This window comes from Anser brachyrhynchus, assembly GCF_964034855.1.
Source record: "Anser brachyrhynchus genome assembly, chromosome: 28".
NCBI lineage: Eukaryota > Metazoa > Chordata > Aves > Anseriformes > Anatidae > Anser > Anser brachyrhynchus.
In genome coordinates this window covers 2,378,582-2,396,132 of record NC_137721.1, presented here as the reverse complement: position 1 = coordinate 2,396,132, position 17,551 = coordinate 2,378,582, and the positions used below count along the sequence as shown (strand labels likewise).

General features: G+C 58.0%; 2 protein-coding genes across 2 annotated transcripts in view; one reads left to right on the top strand and one right to left on the bottom strand.

Annotated features, from left to right (window-relative positions):
* The window catches only part of COPA (COPI coat complex subunit alpha), a 134,954-nt gene that overhangs the window by 34,515 nt on the left and 82,888 nt on the right, over positions 1 to 17,551 (bottom strand). The window lies entirely within an intron of this gene.
* On the top strand, positions 122 to 15,947 carry NHLH1 (nescient helix-loop-helix 1). Its single transcript, XM_080570240.1, has 2 exons — positions 122 to 11,572; positions 14,599 to 15,947. Exon 2 carries the CDS (start codon positions 15,004 to 15,006, stop codon positions 15,400 to 15,402), a length of 399 nt encoding a protein of 132 aa, XP_080426366.1. The 5' UTR covers positions 122 to 11,572; positions 14,599 to 15,003; the 3' UTR covers positions 15,403 to 15,947.

Here is a 17,551-nt window from a genome sequence, read left to right as displayed (position 1 = left end):
GCTGCCAAAAGGACCAAAACTGCTGGGTGTTGCAATGTGTTTTGATCTTGGGAGGAACAGCGTTTGTCTGATTCAGTTTTTGACTCTCAAAATTCTTTCTACAACTGGATGAACGAAAGCCACGGTGCCCTCTGACAGGACAGGGAGTTAACTCACCAGTGCTCAGACCGTAAGCTCTCCAAGGCAGGGATGGCTGGACGCTCCATACAGTGCCTTGATCTTGATTGATCTCTAGGTGCTGGTATAATAAATATCTTTTCTAAATTGCATGCTCACGCACTTTGTTCCCTTTGATGGTATTGCTTAGCACGCAGCAAGACCGGACTCTGAGGGCCAGCAGTCACGACTGACCGGGCTCTCAGATATTCCCAGTTGTTCACCTCTTCTTCGGCAGTCTTGATTCAGAGGTGCGATAGTGCTGTTGTCTAAAGCAAGGAGCTCAAAAACAGGTAGAGAGGATTAATCACAGAAATCAGAGCTGACTAGCACTAAAGCAGGCATTGTTTTCCCTTCCCTAGAGGACCATGCAGCCTTATTGTGTTTAAGTCTTTTCTCAACTAGACATAAACTGTGGAGTTTTAAAGTAATTCAGACCTTGTACTTTCGGTGCTTCCCTGAGGGGAGACTTTTTCCACTTGCTAATACATCTTAGTATCAGGAAACTGTTCCTGATACTTGGTGGAATGTTTCTGTGCCTGATTTATTTTCATTTCTTCTAGCCATTCCGAAGAAACTCATATCTCAGTTTAAACTGAGATATCTTTTCTTTATAGTAAGGATTTTCATGGCCTCTAACTCCTAATCTTTGGGCAGAAAATATCAGTTCCCTCAGGTTATCCAAGTAGACTATTTCTGTGCTAGAAAGTGCTTTAGTTGAGAAAGAGGACCACAAAACAGCAAGTGATCTGACAATTTTTCGAAATATATTTTTCCCTTCATAAGGTAAGTTTATTATATTTTTTTTATGTATCAAAATGCAAATGCAGAGTTCTGGGTGCAGCAGTGCCATGTGAAGAGGTGGTGGGATGAGAGATGGCTAATCAGCAAAGTGGGTCTATATACACAAGGTTCTTGATAATTTTAAAATTATAAATGTTTCTTTAACATACTTCCCTCTCTCTCTGTCCTTTCAAATCTAGGTTCTTTGGGGCTTTTTTTTTCCTGAAGGCTTCTGGTTGGAATTTTTTTTTCCCCCTCTCCTTGCTCATTTTCCCCGTACAAACAGAAATAAACCCTTTTACCACTCCCAGCCCCATTTTCCACTCCCAGCTTTTTGTTCGGAGCCGCTCTCTGGCGAGGCGAACAAACAGCTGCCTCCGTTGTCTGTGCCTACGCCGCTCCTCGGATGGCCAACAGGTCTCCCCTGTGGACAGTGCAATGAGCAACCCTCCTATCAGTGGCTGACAAGAGGAAGGGAGAAGCAAGGGGGCTAGGCTGGCAGGCGCTGCAGCAGACGCACATTTTCCCTACCGCTGCCAATGCTGGAGAACACCAAAAGTCTTCGCTTGACTCTCAGCCCAAAATTTACCCCGAGCTGGGGATTTGCGTGTCCTTCAAACTCCTGGTGCCAGCAGTGTCGCTGAGCGGAGGGGTAGGAGGAGAGGCAGTAGCCATCGGTGTTTCCAGCCCTCCTCATTGTGTTTTGCCATGGTCAGTAAATTCATTTTGCTCAGCTGGCTTTTGATGATCAGGCTTGCGCTGCTCGGATCTGAGCCTTCCCTCCTCTGGGGAATTGGGCCTGAGTGTAGGATGAAAGGGGGTGGGGAAGAAATAGGATTGCTGGATTCATCTGGGGAGTAAATGAGCTACAAGAGTGAGTCGCTCTCCCCGTGTTTCTCTTCCCTGTCCTTCCCCTCGCGGTGCCCGTTCTCACTGGTGACACAAACTCAGCTCCTGGCCTCTTTGACAGGGGCGAGGGGATGCTCTTGAGACCTCGAGGTGAACAGTACTTGAAATACAAAGATGTTTTGTTGAAGTAGAGCTAATGTTGGTGAAAGGAGCTGCTTTGTGTGTCGCGGAGAATGAAATCGCATTTTATACAGAAACAGCACCATGCAAAAAGGTCTTACGTTCACCTGCATCCCTCTCCAGATCATAAATGGGGCAGGCCGGGAGGAATTGGGATCTCTGACCTGTTCAGTCATTTATTCTCACTCCTGATCTTCAAACAAAGAGCTGACAGTGGATTTGGGAGTGCTCGTTCCCCTCCGCTGGGACCGGGAAGGCCTTTGCTGCTTTTGTGTATGGCTGCTAAACCGCTGCCCCTTAGGGAATTGCTGTCTGCTGGTTTAAGCCCGGAGACAGTGTCTTAGCCCTGAAAAGGCTCACTCTTAAGCCATCCTTTCCATGCCTTCAGTCTGAGCAAAGTTATCCGCAGTAGGTGCATTTTCCCACTTTAAAAATGAAACAGCCCTGACCCCCTGTTTATCTTCCTTTATAACGTACGGTAGCAGCCTTTGGGGCTGGGTTGCACATCTCTGGTTCCTCCTGCCCGCCCTGATGTAACAGCAGCTGTCCTCAGCTGCACGAACCTTAAAGTTGATAACTCCCCCGATACGCTTGTCTCCATCACTCCTGAGATTATGTGCATTAATTAGAGCATCCCTAATGCTAATAAGCAACGGGGAATAAGTGTTTTCTCAGGACGCGGAAAGTAGTTTGAGCGTTGCCTTAAATGTCGGTTTTTCTTTGCAACAGCGACAAAATTACTGAGTTTGGAGGTGCAACCGCGTGTGTTTTGATGGGTGCTGGCTGAATCGGGTGGAGTCGAGGTGGCAGCCTTTTCCAGGCAGCGATGGCAGAAGAGCCATCCTTTCCCTCTCCCCCTTTCGTGCTGGCTGCTGTGCTTCAGACGGCTGCGCAGGGCGACGGCGCAAAGCTGGCGGTGTGGCCTTCTTTGAGGTGGGCTGATGCAAGCAAGATAATGCCCCTTGTTCAAAGCCTGCTTTCTGTGATAATTAGATAAGTTTGCATGGGAAATTATGCAAAGCATATGGGAAGCAAACAACTTGTCTGGTCATCTTTTGAAGCGAAGGCTTTGAGCTGCCTCTTGGTCTAGGGAAGGGAGCAAACACCGCGTGTCTGCTGTAGCTGGTCCAGGAGGACATAGTCCAGTGGGGCAATGATTCACAGGAACACTCCAGAAATAGCTGTTTTCTAGCCTTGACAGACTTCTTCTAGCAAATGACTTACGATACGCTCCCAGCTGAGTAGCAGAGCCAGCAGAGGGGACAAAAGCTCACTCCGGTGCAGCTGCTGCATACCAATCAAGTTCAGGTACTGGGGAAAATGCTTTCTTCTGCCTCTCAGACTGGCTTGTTGCTCCAAAGCACGAGGACTTGACTTTCTTCCAGTACTGCATTTTGAGGTTGTTTTACATCATTCCTGGTCTAACCTGTTCTTCCTGCTGCTTATAGATGCTGGGTAGCTTTGAGTTCCGTCCAAGCACTTGGCATCCTTGGCATTTTTTAGGCACTGAGTTCAGCAGGTCACTTATTCTGCTGGTTTAGTGGGATTGGGGAGTCTGCAAGCTCACTCCTTTGCTCAACGCTTGACCAAAGGAACAGGAGAAGAAGGAGAAAGCAGCTGAGCAGCCCAAGAGCAAATTCACCCTCAAGGGATGGAGCCTGGGAGAAGCAAGTTCTGCGGCCTTCTGCCAGGGGAAAAAGAAGTGATGCAACTTCTAGCAAGTGTTGCCGAACTGCTCTTCAAAATAAACAGGCTGACGCCGGTGAGGGCTGGGGCAGCTGCTCCCAGGGGCAATCTCCCGTCTGCACCTTGCGCTCTTCTGTTGAAGGTGAAGGCTGCTGCAGCTCTGCGCCTCTTCCCATCTCCTCCCCGCGTCCAGCCCTGGTGAGCCTGGTGGTGATGGAGCAGCCCTGGAGAAGACGGAGGACATTGGAACCAGCTTTCCTGTTGTGCTTGGAGAGGAGCGATTTGCTGCCTGTCGTTCTGCTACAAAGTGCTGAGCCTGGAACAGAAACGCAGGCAGCTCTGCCTCGCTTTTCTCCTGCCAGTCCTCGACTGTCCTCCAAAATCTACTTCGTCCCTTTGCCTTGCCCAGCTCAGAAGTCCTGTCCTTACTGATATCCCCCCACAGACTCTCCATGCAACTCCAGCGCTGCCTCTGGTACCAAGATTGGTCAATAATCCAGGCAGTAATTTGAAGAAACTCTCCCCACACCACCTCCAGCTACATCAAAGCCTAGACTAGGTTTTTTTTGGGCAGCCCCTCGCTCCTCTTGCTGAGGAGGGCAGCTGGCACATGCTGTCTCTGCCGCAGAGCCCCCAGGCATCTTGCTGAGACACTCCCCCGCCACGCACACACACAATCTGCAAGCATCAATTTCCTCTCCTCTCTCCCCACGCAACTCTACCAGGGATTTCTGCACAAAAAGAAGATGCCACTGACTCTCTTGACCTCTGAACTCAGCTGCCTCCCAGGAGGCAGAGGGCTGGGGCTGAGCCCAGAGAGGAGGGTTTGCAGCTGCCCTCGTGCCCGGAGGGGGGAGACATATGGGGGTGACAGTCAATGAGACAAGGAGAAAGGAGAGGAAATGTGTGTTTTCTTAGCGCCCGGCCTCCCAGCTCCTGGGAACTTTATGGCTCTGGAATATTAAGAGGCAGGAAAGTTAATTAATACCCAGAACAAAGCCAGGGCTGTTTGGCTTCTGGGAGAAGGAAGTAGTGGAGACAGGAAGATAAAAATCGGTGTCTTCCCAAATAATTTTTCTGTTTTATCAGCAGCTAAAATAGAGATGAAGCTGATCTGAGGATGAAGGGTTTGGTTTTTGGGGACCAAAGAAAGGCTTTCTGACAAAGGGCAGGAAAGTTTGCTCTGGTGGGAGATGAGTGAGCTGTAGGAACAGCTACCGGTGCCTTATTCACGCTGGGGACTGAACCTGGGACTTTGCAGAGAACCGTTCATGGTATCATACTCTCCATCGCTTCTCCAGGAAGTCACCATTTCTTCTGCGTGAGCTGAAACTTCTGCTCTCCACATTGCGTCCTTCCTCTCCAGGCTGCCCAGCTTCTGCCGCCTCTCCTCTTCCCAGCGCTGGAGCCCAGCATCTGCGCTTTGGGCACCAGCGGCTGCTGCTGGCCAGCGTCGAGCTCCCCGCAGATGGCCCTGCTGGGGATGTCATTCCCCCCCTTTGCTTGCCCATGATGGGCAGCGTTGCAGTGGGTTTGAGTCCAGCTCCCAGTTCAGCTATTGCCAGCTTTGACACCTTGCTCAGCATTTAGAGATACCGAGGCATTGTTCTACGCGCTGCTTTGAGGTGTATTTGGGCAGCCAGGCTCTGTTTTCACAAGTGACAGTTGCTTAGGTGGGGACTAGTGAAGGGAGAGCATTTAGCCTTAACTCCCAGATAAATAGGTAGAGAAAATCTGCCACCCACTTGCTTCGTGAACAAGTTCTACCCCTCTGCCTGCCTTTGAAGTTGCTCCAGATTTCTCTGGAGTGGGCCTGAGCCCATCCTTTGCCTACACAGACTGGTCCGTGGACCGCTAAAGCGGCTATGGATGTAACGGAGCCTTTGTGCGATGCTGCTGTCTAAAGGACACATCCGGGACTGCTAAGGAATCATTTTGGTTACAAGAAGCCACCCTGGGGAAGTGTTTGCTTGGACAAAAATAAGCAGGTGGGAAATGCAAACCAGAAACCTCTGTCTGCACGTCCCTCACCCCCTTCGTGCAAGGATCACGGGGTGCCGTGTGATGATGGTGGGGGCCGCCTGTCCTTGTCCAGGACACTCCGATGTGATGGTGGAGTCAGGTGTGCAGCCTGATCTGGCTCTAAAGCTCGAGGAAACTGACGCAAAGAGACTGCACGGTCTTTTTTCCTGAGTCAATGAAAGCTGTAAGAGAACCCAGGGGTCCTGTGTCGCTGCCTCGTGTTCTACCCAGCAGCCTGCAGTTGCTCGCCAGGGCTCCTGCTGCCACAGTGGTTGACAACTGTTTTCTGTGTTGTACCCACGAGCAGCAGTGAGTCCAGCTGAAGGAGCGAAGGCAGCTTAGCTCAGGACAACCATCGCAGCAAGCAGAGGTCGTTGGCTGGTGCCCAGCAGGCATCTGAGTCTAACGCGTTTAAAATCGGGGTCTGAATACTGCAAATAGTAGTGAGGTTATTGCCAGGCTGGATCATGCCCAGGGTCCATATCTGCTGTTGCCCTTGTCTCCGACAGAGACCAGCAACTGCTGCTATTGGGAAAGGCACAAAAGAACCTGGAGTGACCCCGCATCCCAGCTCCCAACTGTGCAAGACCTGGGCACCTGATCCCCGTGCTCAGTACCGTCGAAGCAGCCCACCCCAGCTCTGCTCAGCCTCGTCCTCTCTCTGTGTGCAGCAAGAAGACCCGGTCAGATTTTCCTACTGCAAGCTTGTGCCTCTGTCTGTCTGTCTGTCCATCAACCAGCCAGTTGCGTGCATTCCTGGAGAAAAATGCTGGGGCTAGAGGAAACGTGAGGTAGTTTGGAGAGATGGTGCTAGGAGGAGATGATGGTGCTAGGAGGAGGTTTTGCCACCACCTCCCGTTTAGTGACTCAAGCTTGCTCCTTCACAGCCTGCCCTGTGCTCCTGGGGCCCTGTCCTTTCATCTCCGTGCTTTGTGCAGCCTCTTTCACCTGCCTGTCCAGCCCCTGCGTGGTGCAATTACTCGGAGGAAGCAGAGGATGGGGCAGGGACGGAGGATGCTGCTTAGGACCTACAGCGCTCTGCTACCCAGGTGATCTTTCCCCAGCGCCAGCACAGCTCTAGCAGTGAGGTTTCTGGGGCTAATCAAGATCGACGTACAAACAGAGCAGCATCTCTGCATCTCGCAGCCAGCAGAAAGGGAGAAGCAGATGGGCTAGAGGAGGCAGGGAGCTGCTGCTAAATGGATTGATGGAGAGGCCTTTAAGAGAGATGGATTGGAGAGGGAGCCGCTGGAGGAAAGGGCCGGGGCGGCCACGCTGCGAATGGGGCAGGGGCCCAGGGAGATGATGGGAAGGGAGAAAGGCCTGCAGATAACAGATGGATGGACACAAAGACTGGAAGGGAAGAGAGGGACAGATGGACAGGCAATAGAGAGAGTCAGGAGAAGAGAGGGATCTGAACGTAATTAGATTGGATCCGATTATGACAGACTCGATTAGAGCAATATTATGATCAGGAGCTTCTGTCGCTATTTGGCTTTTAGGGGGGAACAAAGCCAGAGAGCACGTGTGGAAGGGGGACAAGCAGAGGCGAAGGGAGCTGGGAAGGATGAAAGGAAAGGGGCTCCTTGTGAAAGCTGTCAGTGGTGGTGGTGACAGATTGTCTAGTTATCGAGCACCGGGGCCGTCTGTCACCGACCGCTCACAAAACCTGCACTCAATAAAAGCCAGGGAGACAAAGGCGAGGAGAGGAGAGGGGCTATCGGAGCCGAGAGCTTCTGTCACGAGCCAGGCAAGCGTGCCCAGGGCGTGGGGTGTGCTGAGCAGAGCAGGGCCCTGCTGTTATTAGCTGGGCGCATGCACAGGGAAACACGGGGGTGCGCACAAACGTGTGTGCTGAGAGGTGCTGGGCCGTGCCCTGCCACCTACCCACGCTCACACGTGCCCTGCAGCCCAAGTTTGCACACTCACTTGTGCACACACAGCTCGCACGGACAACCTGCGTGCACATGCAGTTGTGTGCTCTACCACGCTCAGCCAAAAAAGGTTTCGAGCCCGGTGTTGCGAGGGCGGCATCACCCCGAGCTGCCCGGGTGTTCCTGGGGTGCCGCTTCCCAGCGACTGCCTGCGAGGTGGCCGGAGCACCGCCCGGCGGTGTCAGGGGGTGGTCGGCGAGGCCGTGCACCGGCTGCACGGAGCAGCCCGAGCCCCGCAGCCAGCCCGGCTGCAGCAGTTGGTCGTAACGGAGCGCTGCAGCCCAGCCCTGATGGGGACGGCAGCTGCAGCCTCTACGACCCGTGCATCTGCACACCTGGAAGAAGGGTAACAGCACCGAACTGTCGCCACGGGTGCTGGAGGACCTCTTCTGCAGGGGGTGGCCCAAAAACACCGGAGAAGGCTTTGGTGGGAGTGAGCAGCTGGGTCACGGCAGGAACACGGGGGAGCTCGGCAGAGCTGTCTGAGTTTTGTTCTGCAGAGGGTCCTTGCTGGGCGGACGGGACGTGGTCCCGCCATGTGCGTGAAGATGCCAGTCCTCGGGGGCAGAAGTGGTCATGTCCCGGCAGCGATTCTCTTTCCTGCATCCGCGAGTCGTGGCAGGGATCTCCCTCGCGCTCTCCCACCCATCGCTGGGGCGTGCAGCCCCTCTCTATATAAAAGTCCTCAAAACTCTGGCTGGGTCTGCTCCAGCAGCCCAAGGGTTAAAGCTGCCTGTTTTCCCTGACAAGCAGAGGCCAGCGTGGTCCCCGGTGGCTTTGTACAATATGTCGCCTCATCTCCTGCCAAATGCTGCCTCTTGGAGCCTCTTTTCATACCTCCCCGTGCCCTCCCTGCACGCAGGCGGGAGGCTGGGAGCGGCGTCCCCCCGTGGGGGTCCCCGGCCGTGCCTCCTCCCGCAGCTCATCCCCAAAAACCCCTGGCTCGAGGTGGGCAAAGCCTGGGGGGCTCCGTCCCCTGGGGTGGGAGCACCACGACGGACCCACCTCGACCTCACCCTCGCAGGTCACGGCGAAGCTAGCGAGAGGTTTTTGAAAGTTGGCCGCGCTCCCGCCGCCGTTCACCAGCTGCGTTTGCCGCTTGAATGCCGTGTTGAAAGGGAGGCCCAGGAATTCGGAGGGAAGGAGGGCTTTCTGCAGGCTCCGGCTTGTGGGCTCCTGCGGTTAAGAAACCCGGTTGGGTTTGGTGAGGGATACCAGTTTCTGCCCGTCAGGAAGTTGGGAAACTGAGAAGGGAAGAACAAAGCCAAAGGGTCTCTTGTTCTCCCTCCCCCGATCCTCATCAGTTTTTGGCCAGCCTTAGGATACCTGAAGCTCCCAAGTTCTTGCTGAGGAGGCAGAGGAGGAGGCAGCAGCCGAACTCCCGGGGACCACAGCTGCTCCCGTGGGCTCTGAGCAAGGGAAGGTCGCAGCCGAGGGGGGAACTTCGGCTTGGATTGCAGGAGAAAGGTCTTGAGTTTCTCGCTGTGCCGTCACCCTCCCACGAGACCCGTGGCCATGGCTTCATCTTGGCGCGGCGGGGAGGCGCGGCCCTGCCGGTGCTCATCGAGCCCCTGCGAGCACGAGGGCTGCGTCCTGCCCGCAGGCACATCTCACGGACGAGGAGCGGCCGAGCTGAGGGACGTCCCCAGGTGAAGTCCTCCCTCCCGGCAGCGAAGGGGCCTTTGCGATCTCAGCTCCTGCCTGTGGAAGGAGGAAGGCTGGGAGGCAGCCGAGGGCAGAGTTAAGGTGATGGCAGGCTGGGACGGGGACCGTCTGCCGTGCTTGTGTCACTGGGGCCACGCAGAGGGCTGTCCTGGCTGATGTCCCCCACCTCGGGGCTGAGCCAGGCAGCCTGCGCCCTTTGCAGGGGGAGGATGGAGCTGCCTGAGCCTGGAGAGAAAAACTTGAGTGGGGGCCTGCTGAAAGGAGCAGGAACCTGCCCGCTCGCCTGGACGCTGCGGTGGCCACGAGGCCGGCACAGCCCGGGCCTGGCGTCCCTGCGGGGAGGCTCCAGCAGCCAGCTTCGCTCCTTCCCTCCCCTCCTCCCCGAGCCCAGCCCGGCAGGATGCCCGGAGCAGCCCAGCATCAGCTGCAGAGAGAGGTGGGGCCCTGCTGGCGTCCTGGCAGGGGGAGAGGAGCTGGCCCTGGGGGTGGGCAGGCGAGACGGAGCAGAGGAGGGAGCAAGAAATAAATGCAAACAGCCCATCGGGCTCTCGGGGGAGACGGGGGCCCAGGCGGAGCGCTGCCGCGCGTGCGGAGAGAGGAGGGGGACGCAGGGGGATGTGGGGCTGGTGAGCGGTGCCCGTGCCCCTGTGGACGTGCGTGCGCTGCTCGTTTTCGCGTGCAAGAGGAGTGATTTGTGCGTGTCGTGTGTGAGAAGCGTGCGTGGGGCAGGCGTGCGCTGGGTGCGTGACGCGCGTTGCATCCAGTGCCTTCTCCAGGCGCGCTGCGCCTCGCGCGCGCGTTCGTCTCGGGGCGGATGTGGCTACTGCCACGAGCTCATTAGGCGAATATTGTTTTATAATCGGTGCCATAGCAATGGTGAGGCAGGCTCCTCGCTGCCACCTGATCCCTCCGCCTCGTCCGCCGCACGCCCTGCAAACTCCGAGACCATCTGCTGATCCGTGCCACGGGCTGGAGCCTGCCCAGGTGCCGATGCCCATCACCTGGGCTTCGCCCGCCGTGCGGGGAGGGGAAGCAGCCCCCGGGGACTGGGAGCGGGGCAAGAATCCAGCACCTGGGGGAGGGATGGAGGGGGTGACGGCGGGATGCTCCAGCAAGCAAACTGCAGGGAGGTGTGGGAGGATGCACACAAGTACGTATGTATGTGTGGGACGGGGGATGCACGGGTTTCCGAGCCGGGAGTTTACCGGTAAGGGAGACAAACTAGAGCAGATTTTTTCAAGACGGAGTTTAATGCAAGAATCTTAAATCTAGGAAGGGTGAGAGGCAGAGACGGTTTAACCCACAAAAGAGATCATTGCTTTGTGGTTGGCAGGGCTTCGGCGCAGTACCCGTGTGGTCTGGGTACCTCTTCCTTTCACTTTTTTTCTCTCTCCTCACCAAACTTTACTCCAGGTGAATTTCACAGCAGCTCACAGGCAGCACCTACGGGACAGTTGCTGCTGCTGCTGCTGCTGGAGCCTGTCTGGGAGAGGCTCCCAGTCGTCCAGGCACCCATGGGTGCTCACCTGCCCCACGCGTAGACCCACGGCCGGGTGATGCCCGCTCCCGGCTGCTTGCACGCGGACACACGTGCGTGCCAGCAGTGCACGGACACGCAGCCCGCCTCGCACACGCACCCACGCCGTGGCGGGGAGAGCCGCGCCGTCGGTCCCGCTGCTTCTGCAGCCGCCTCTCCTCGTCCCACCCCGGCGCAGAGCCTCGCCTGCCCATCGCTCTCTCGCCACGCTCACTCCCCATCTCTCCATTTCTCCTTTATGAAATATGCATGGAGAACAGATGTCGCCTTCTCCCGGAGCACCCCCACCCCTCCTCCCTCCCTCCCTCCCAGCCCACCACCTCCATCCACCCTCCAGGACCACATCCAACCTCCACCTCCCTCCTCTCCCGGGGGCTCCAACCTCCCGCACAGCCAATGGCATCCCCCTCTCTTGGCTTTAATATTTATGAGGGGGGGAGCAGCGGAGCGGCCAATGAGGCTGCCGGGGTCGGACCCGGCGTGCGAGGCCGGGGTGTATATATAGCGTGCGGGGCACATGCCTCCTCGGGGTGTCCATCTCAACGCGCGGTGGCCCGCCGGCGCTCCTGCCCAAGGAGTGAGATGCCAGGGCCCCGAGGCCACCGGGGCTCCCCCTGAGCCCCAGCTCCATCCCGCCGAGCAAGACGCCAACTTTCCGCCTCCTCGATGGACGGATGAGCCGAGCGGCTCCTGGCTCCCTGGATTATTTGAGCTTCTGGAAGGGAAAAGCTGGAGCCCGGGAATGGTCGGCGGCTTGGCGGTAAGGGGCCTCTCCTCGGGGTGGGATAGCAACCGTGCCCGGCCGCTGCCGGGAGCTTTGATGCTGCCGAAATGCGAGTGGGATAGGTGGGGAGGTGCGGGGTCAGCGGCGTTACGTGCTCCAGGTGCTCTCGGAAGGGGTGCCTGACCCGCTCACGCTTTGGGGCCACCCTTAGGGCACGAGCACGCACTCGTGTCCTTCGCTTTGGGCTTGGCGGTGACCTGGGGGATTCTGTTCAGAAACAAGGGAAGGAGCCTCCGCTCGAATGGCCTGAAAGTGGGGTCACAGGCACAGCCTGCGCCCTCTTTGCGTGGCCAGGGAGCCTTCAGAAATTGTCGCTCTGCTGGTCTGGAGTGCAAAGGAAAGGGCGAGGGGGAAGAGCAAGGGGCTGGGGAGCTTTGCTTCCCCTCGGGGCCATCCCTGGGGCTTTGCTGGAGGCAGGGCTGGGACAAGCAGGGGTTTACAGGAGGTTCTTGCAGCAGATGGCTTTAGGAAGGTGTCAGGTTATGGTTCATCCAAAGGAAAGAGCCCCTCAGAGCACGCGTTTCAGAGGAAAGCTTGTTGAGGCTGGACTAACCCTGCAAAGTAGGAGCAGGGTAAGGAGTGCTGGGGTCCAGTTCTGAAACTTGTCCTGCTGACATCCTCCTGCGACCAAGAGCAGAGAGAGGCCCCGGGCAGGGCTCCTGCCTCCCGTTGCTCGATAACCCCTAAAATTCACTCGCGAGGATGTTGAGACGGTGACAGCACAACGCGTCCCACAGCCCTCTGCACCGGCACGCTGGTGCGCGGTGCTCGGGCTGGTCCCGAGCCTGCTCCCCATCCGTCTGCCCGAGGAGAGGAGTTTTTGCAGCCTGTCCTCCCCCAGGATGGCAGTGACAGTGTCACAGGAGGCTGGGGGGAGGCTGGGGCTGGAGGCTATCGTTCCTCTCCTCCCCTGCCCCGTGCTGATGGGGCTGGGGGGCAGCGCCGCAGCTTCTTGCCACGGGGCAGCCCCAGGCTGGATGCGGCAGCGCCTGAGTTTGCAGAGCGAGAGGAGAGCGGGCCCCTTGAATTCAGGGCAGCAGCGCTGGGATAACGGAGGCAGAAGAGGTCACGAGCATGGCCCCGGGAGCAAGGGGGAGTGTTTAAAGAGGAGCCACACACCTGAGCGCCACCCTGGGTGTCCGCACGCTGACTCCTCGCCGCACCCCAGGTCCGGCACCGGGCACAGGGCTGCTGTGGCACGTGTCCGGCCCCAGAGCTGACGTCCCCCCTTCTCCCAGCCCCGCTGCAGCCTCCCCGGAGCTCGGGCTCCCGGCTGGAGCCGCAGCAGCTGGGAGCGATGCTCCAGGGAACCATATAACGAGCAGGAATGGTGTGACCACGCAGGAACACGGCCGTGGTGACAAGGTGGCCAGGCAGAGCAGCGGCAGAAGGGATGCTCAGCTCGGGCACGGCTTGCTTGGAGCTGTTTGCACCCTGACACGCTGCTCCCAAGCAGCCGGCAGGGAGGGACAGAGCACGAGGAAGGAGGTCCTGGCTCTGCGGGAAGGGGACAAGAGAAACGAGGGGCTGGGGAAACGAAAGCAAGACGGGAACGGAGGAGGTTGAACGGGGTGCAGGAGGCACGGCCGTCGTACACAGCTACAGCAGCTGTGGCTGATGTGGGAACTTCAGGTGCACGCGCCTGTGTGGGTCCGGCTTCGCTGTCCGCAGGCAGAGCAAGTCAAACACGAAGCCAAAGTCGGGCTCGCCCTAAGGACAGCGTAGTTTATGTCATGCTGAAAGCCCTGAGGATATCTCCCGAGAGCCACCTTTCTATCAGCCCTTACTTAAAGCAGCTCCAGGCTAAGGGCTTCACGGGAATAACTTTTTGTTCAGGGTTTGGGTGCGTTACTTGTGCTGCCGCACTGTTCTGTGTTCCAGAAAAAAAAAAAGAAAAAAAAAGTCCATCTGTTTTTGTTTTTTTTTAGTGAAATCTGAATATTCCAGTGCAAGGGTGAGTGTGTAGATGCCTGGCGGGGCAAATATATGAGCCTGGGTGTAAATTACTGTGAGTAAATGGATGTGGGATTCTCACAGAGGAGTTTTTGACTGGGACCACTCGCGTGTATCTGCTGGGATGTGTGTGTGTAAGCACACAGGAACAGCCACGTATGTTAGTGTGGGGACAGGAGGACCGTGCAGTCCTTTCTGTGCATGCTTAGGGGGTTCCTTGCGCTTCCTGGGCAGCGTTTCTGTAAATGCACATCAAGGCTCTGTCCACCAGCCGCCTTTTAAAATGGGATGTGGGCTATTTCTCCCCAGTCATCGCCTGTCCATATTCGTTTAGGTTCCATTTCTCAGTCATATGGCTCATTACAAGCTTGTCAGGCCTGAGCGATGTAATATGTTGTACATCTCTGCCTGGCTGCCTTCCCAGCCCCGCTGCCATCTCTTCGCGCAGCAGCATTTCTCCTTCTGAAGTTTGTTCCCCGGCCCCTGCTCCACCCCAGCACGTTCCCCTGCCCGGGGAAAACGTCCGTGCAGCAAGCCCTTATCTCTCCCCGTGCTGGGGCTCGGGGTCCCCAGGCATCAGCACCGAGCAGCAGAGGCAGCAGGCAGGGGAGAGGAGCGAGGACAGGAGGCAGCCTCCCCGGCCGGCGGCACAGCATCCCGGAGGGAGCGGGCAGCCAGCTTCTATTTGGACACATCAAGCAAAGCAGCTGTGTTGGGTTCCATATGTCTGGGGTGCCAGGATCCATGACATACGGGCTCATTTAGTATACAATAAGCCCCCCTTCCCCTCGCCCCCGCAGTCTGTTTTTCCCCTTCACTCATCCACCACCTGTCATCCCTCCGGAGAGCCAGGAGAGGCGGCTTCCACCTTCTCCCAGCGCTGCTCCGCGGGCTCCTTCTCCGCCACCGGAGCCCCGTCCCAGCCCGACGGGGACAGGCTTTCCCCCGGCCACCGCCGCAGGGCAGCCGGAGCAAACCATCACGCCTCCAGCATCCCCTTTCCGTCCTGCCCAGCGGCTCTGAGAGCCCCTCTGCTTCTTTTTTTCCAGAGCGCGCCGGAGGAGCTCGGCTCTGACACCTGACGGCTCCAAACCTGGGTCCTGCCGCGGCTGCACGGGGGAGCCCCCGGTCTCTGTGCACCTGCACGGTGCCAGCACCGAGGATACTTATTTATTCTTTTGTGTTTCTATGCATCCTGCCCTTTTATTTACACGGTTTATTGTTGAAGTCGTCGCCCACCCAGCGAGGAAAAGGGAAAAATTTTGAAATTCCCTTGCAGGGACGGTGTGTGATGAGGAGGAGGAGGAGGAGAATAAGCAGGGGTTCGCTGTGAGCCGGGGACCTCGTTCAAGCCGAGCAGCTTTGCTTCGACGTGGTGCCCGCGTCAGTCTGTCCTGCAGTGCCTCCTGCCCGAAGCGTCCGTCCGTCTGCCTGCCCGCCCCTCCTCTGCGAAGATGATGCTCAACTCGGACCAGACGGAGATCGACCTGCCCCCGACGCACTCCGAGTCCGAGTCCGTCTTCAGCGACTGCGGCCGCGCGGGCAGCGTGGAGGACGCCGGCGGCGTCGGTCTGTGCGCCCCGTCCCGCATGGCCGAGCAGGGTGAGGCCATGAAGAAAGACCTGCAGCACCTGAGCCGGGAGGAGCGCCGGCGCCGGCGGCGTGCCACGGCCAAATACCGGACAGCCCACGCCACGCGGGAGCGCATCCGCGTCGAGGCCTTCAACATGGCCTTCGCCGAGCTGCGGAAGCTGCTGCCCACCCTGCCGCCGGACAAGAAGCTCTCCAAGATTGAGATCCTCCGCCTGGCCATCTGCTACATCTCCTACCTGAACCACGTGCTGGACGTCTGAGCCGCCCAGCCTGCGTGCGTCCGTCCGTCCGTCTGTCTGTCTGCCACATCTCCTACCTGGGCGTGTGCTGGGCATCCGAGCCAAGAGCTCAAGTCCGTCTGTCCGTCTGCGACCTGCGCCACATGTTGGGCACCCGAAATGCTGTGCCTGCATCCACCCGTCTGTCCGAATGGACCGAGTCCCCGTCCGTCCGCTCTGCCCCCTCTCTGAACTACGGTCTGTATTCCCCCACCACCAAGCCCACGTCCGTCCGTCTGTCTGTCCTGAGCCAGGCTGGCCGTTCGGTCCTTCGGCCGTCCGTCTGTCCTGCTGGATCTGCTGCCTCAAGGCCGTGCTGGCCGTGTGTGCTCCCAGCTCCTGTCCGTCCTCCTGCTGCACGTCCCGCTGAGAGCGCTGATGGGATCCTGAGCCCGCATTCGTCCTTCTGTCCGCCACGTCCACTGCCTGACCCACAGCGGGAGCCTCCAAGCCCGAGTTTCTCTGCGTCACCCCTTTTATACCAGCCACAAACCAGCCCCGTGCAGCCCCAAGCAGCCCTGGGGGCTTGTCCAGCCGCTCAGGGCGCTGGGGCTTTTGCTGCCGTTCTGCTCCTGGCGTTGTGCTGGGCACCTGATGGTCCACACGGGGACCTTCCTGCCACCCCAGCCTGCTCTGCCCAGCAGCATCCACGGGCACAAAGCAGCTTCTCGCGGTTTGTCCTGGCTTGTCAGGAAGCACAGGGCATGCTGCTCCGTCACGAGGTGCCCAGAGCCACGTTGTCCCTGATCCCATCGCAGTGGAGCTGCCTCCACCCAGGGTCTGGCCAAGCCCCTCCATTGCACATCTGCCCCAAAACCTCCTGCTTTGGGAGCATCAAACCCCAAACCCATGCATCTCCGGCTTTGCTGCCCTGGACTCTAGTGCAAAATGAGTGTGGAGCCCCCCCGGCCCTTTATTCGCTCTCTTTGCACCAACAACCGTGACCACCTGGAGCAATCTTCATCCCACCCCCCCCGGCACTTCCTCTGCCTCCCCAGTTTTTGTGTTTTATTTTAAGAGTTAATTTTGCACTGGCAGCAGCAAGAGCACAAGCAGAGCCCTGCAGGGACCAGGACCGAGCCGAACCCCCCCAGCACACCAAAAGGCAGTGCTCTGCTGGCTGCAGGACAGGCAGGGGCCGGGCCCTTAGCGTGGGACCGGGGAGATGGAGTCGGGGGGCTGGAGGGGAAATGTTCTTGGCGAGGGTTGGTGCCAGGTCCCGCAAACACCAGGGGGGCGGCCAAGCGGAGGCTCCTCCTCCTCCCTCCTCACTGTCTGTCTGTCCCGCTGCCTGCTCCCCGCAGCCCCTGCCCTCCTGGGGTCCTGCACTCTGCTTTTTGCCCCCCTGAGGTGGTCACAGCCACCCGAGCCCCAGCTCAGGAGCTCGCCAGCCTCCCAGCTCCGTCCCTCTCCTGTCACCGCCGCCAGCTCCCACCATCACCTCGCTCCTGACCTCATCTCCCCGCTCCCCGCAGAGGCAGGGGACCCGCCGCTACCTCTGTGCCACCGGGTACCTCCGTGCCACCGGGTACCTCCGTGCCACCAGGACGTGCCAGGGGCTGTGGCATCCCCAAGGGCCGGAGCAGGGCCCCCATCACCACGGCGCTCAGCGGCCGAGCAAAGCAGAGCAGGGCAGCCCACCCTTCCCCTCCACTCGCAGACCACGTCCCTGTGCCACGAGGATATTTATTGAATTAATTTATTGATAAATGTTATTATTTATTTGCTGTGTTGTGCACTTTTTGGAAAGGAAACCTAGAAAGCAAGCAAGCAAACAAACAATGACCATGGCGGAAAACAAACCGACCCACCCTTGTACACGGTGTGCCCCAGCGTGTGTTTGTCTTGGCTGTTCAGACTGTGCAAGGATTTATTATTTATGAGTTCACGAGGAAGTCAGGGAGGGGGAAATGAATTAAACCAACAGCAAAAGAGAGATCTTGAACTCGGAGTGCCCGGCTTCCCTTTTTCTTTCTTTCTAACCTTGCTTTTGACCATCTCCTCCCGGCAGCTGTGGGATTCCCCACGCCTGTGGCCGGAGGCGGTGGCAGCGAGACCTCAGGACCGGGAAGCATCGTCCTGGCTGGGCTGGGGCTCACACCGGGTCCTGGGCTTTTCCCCAGCTCTGCAG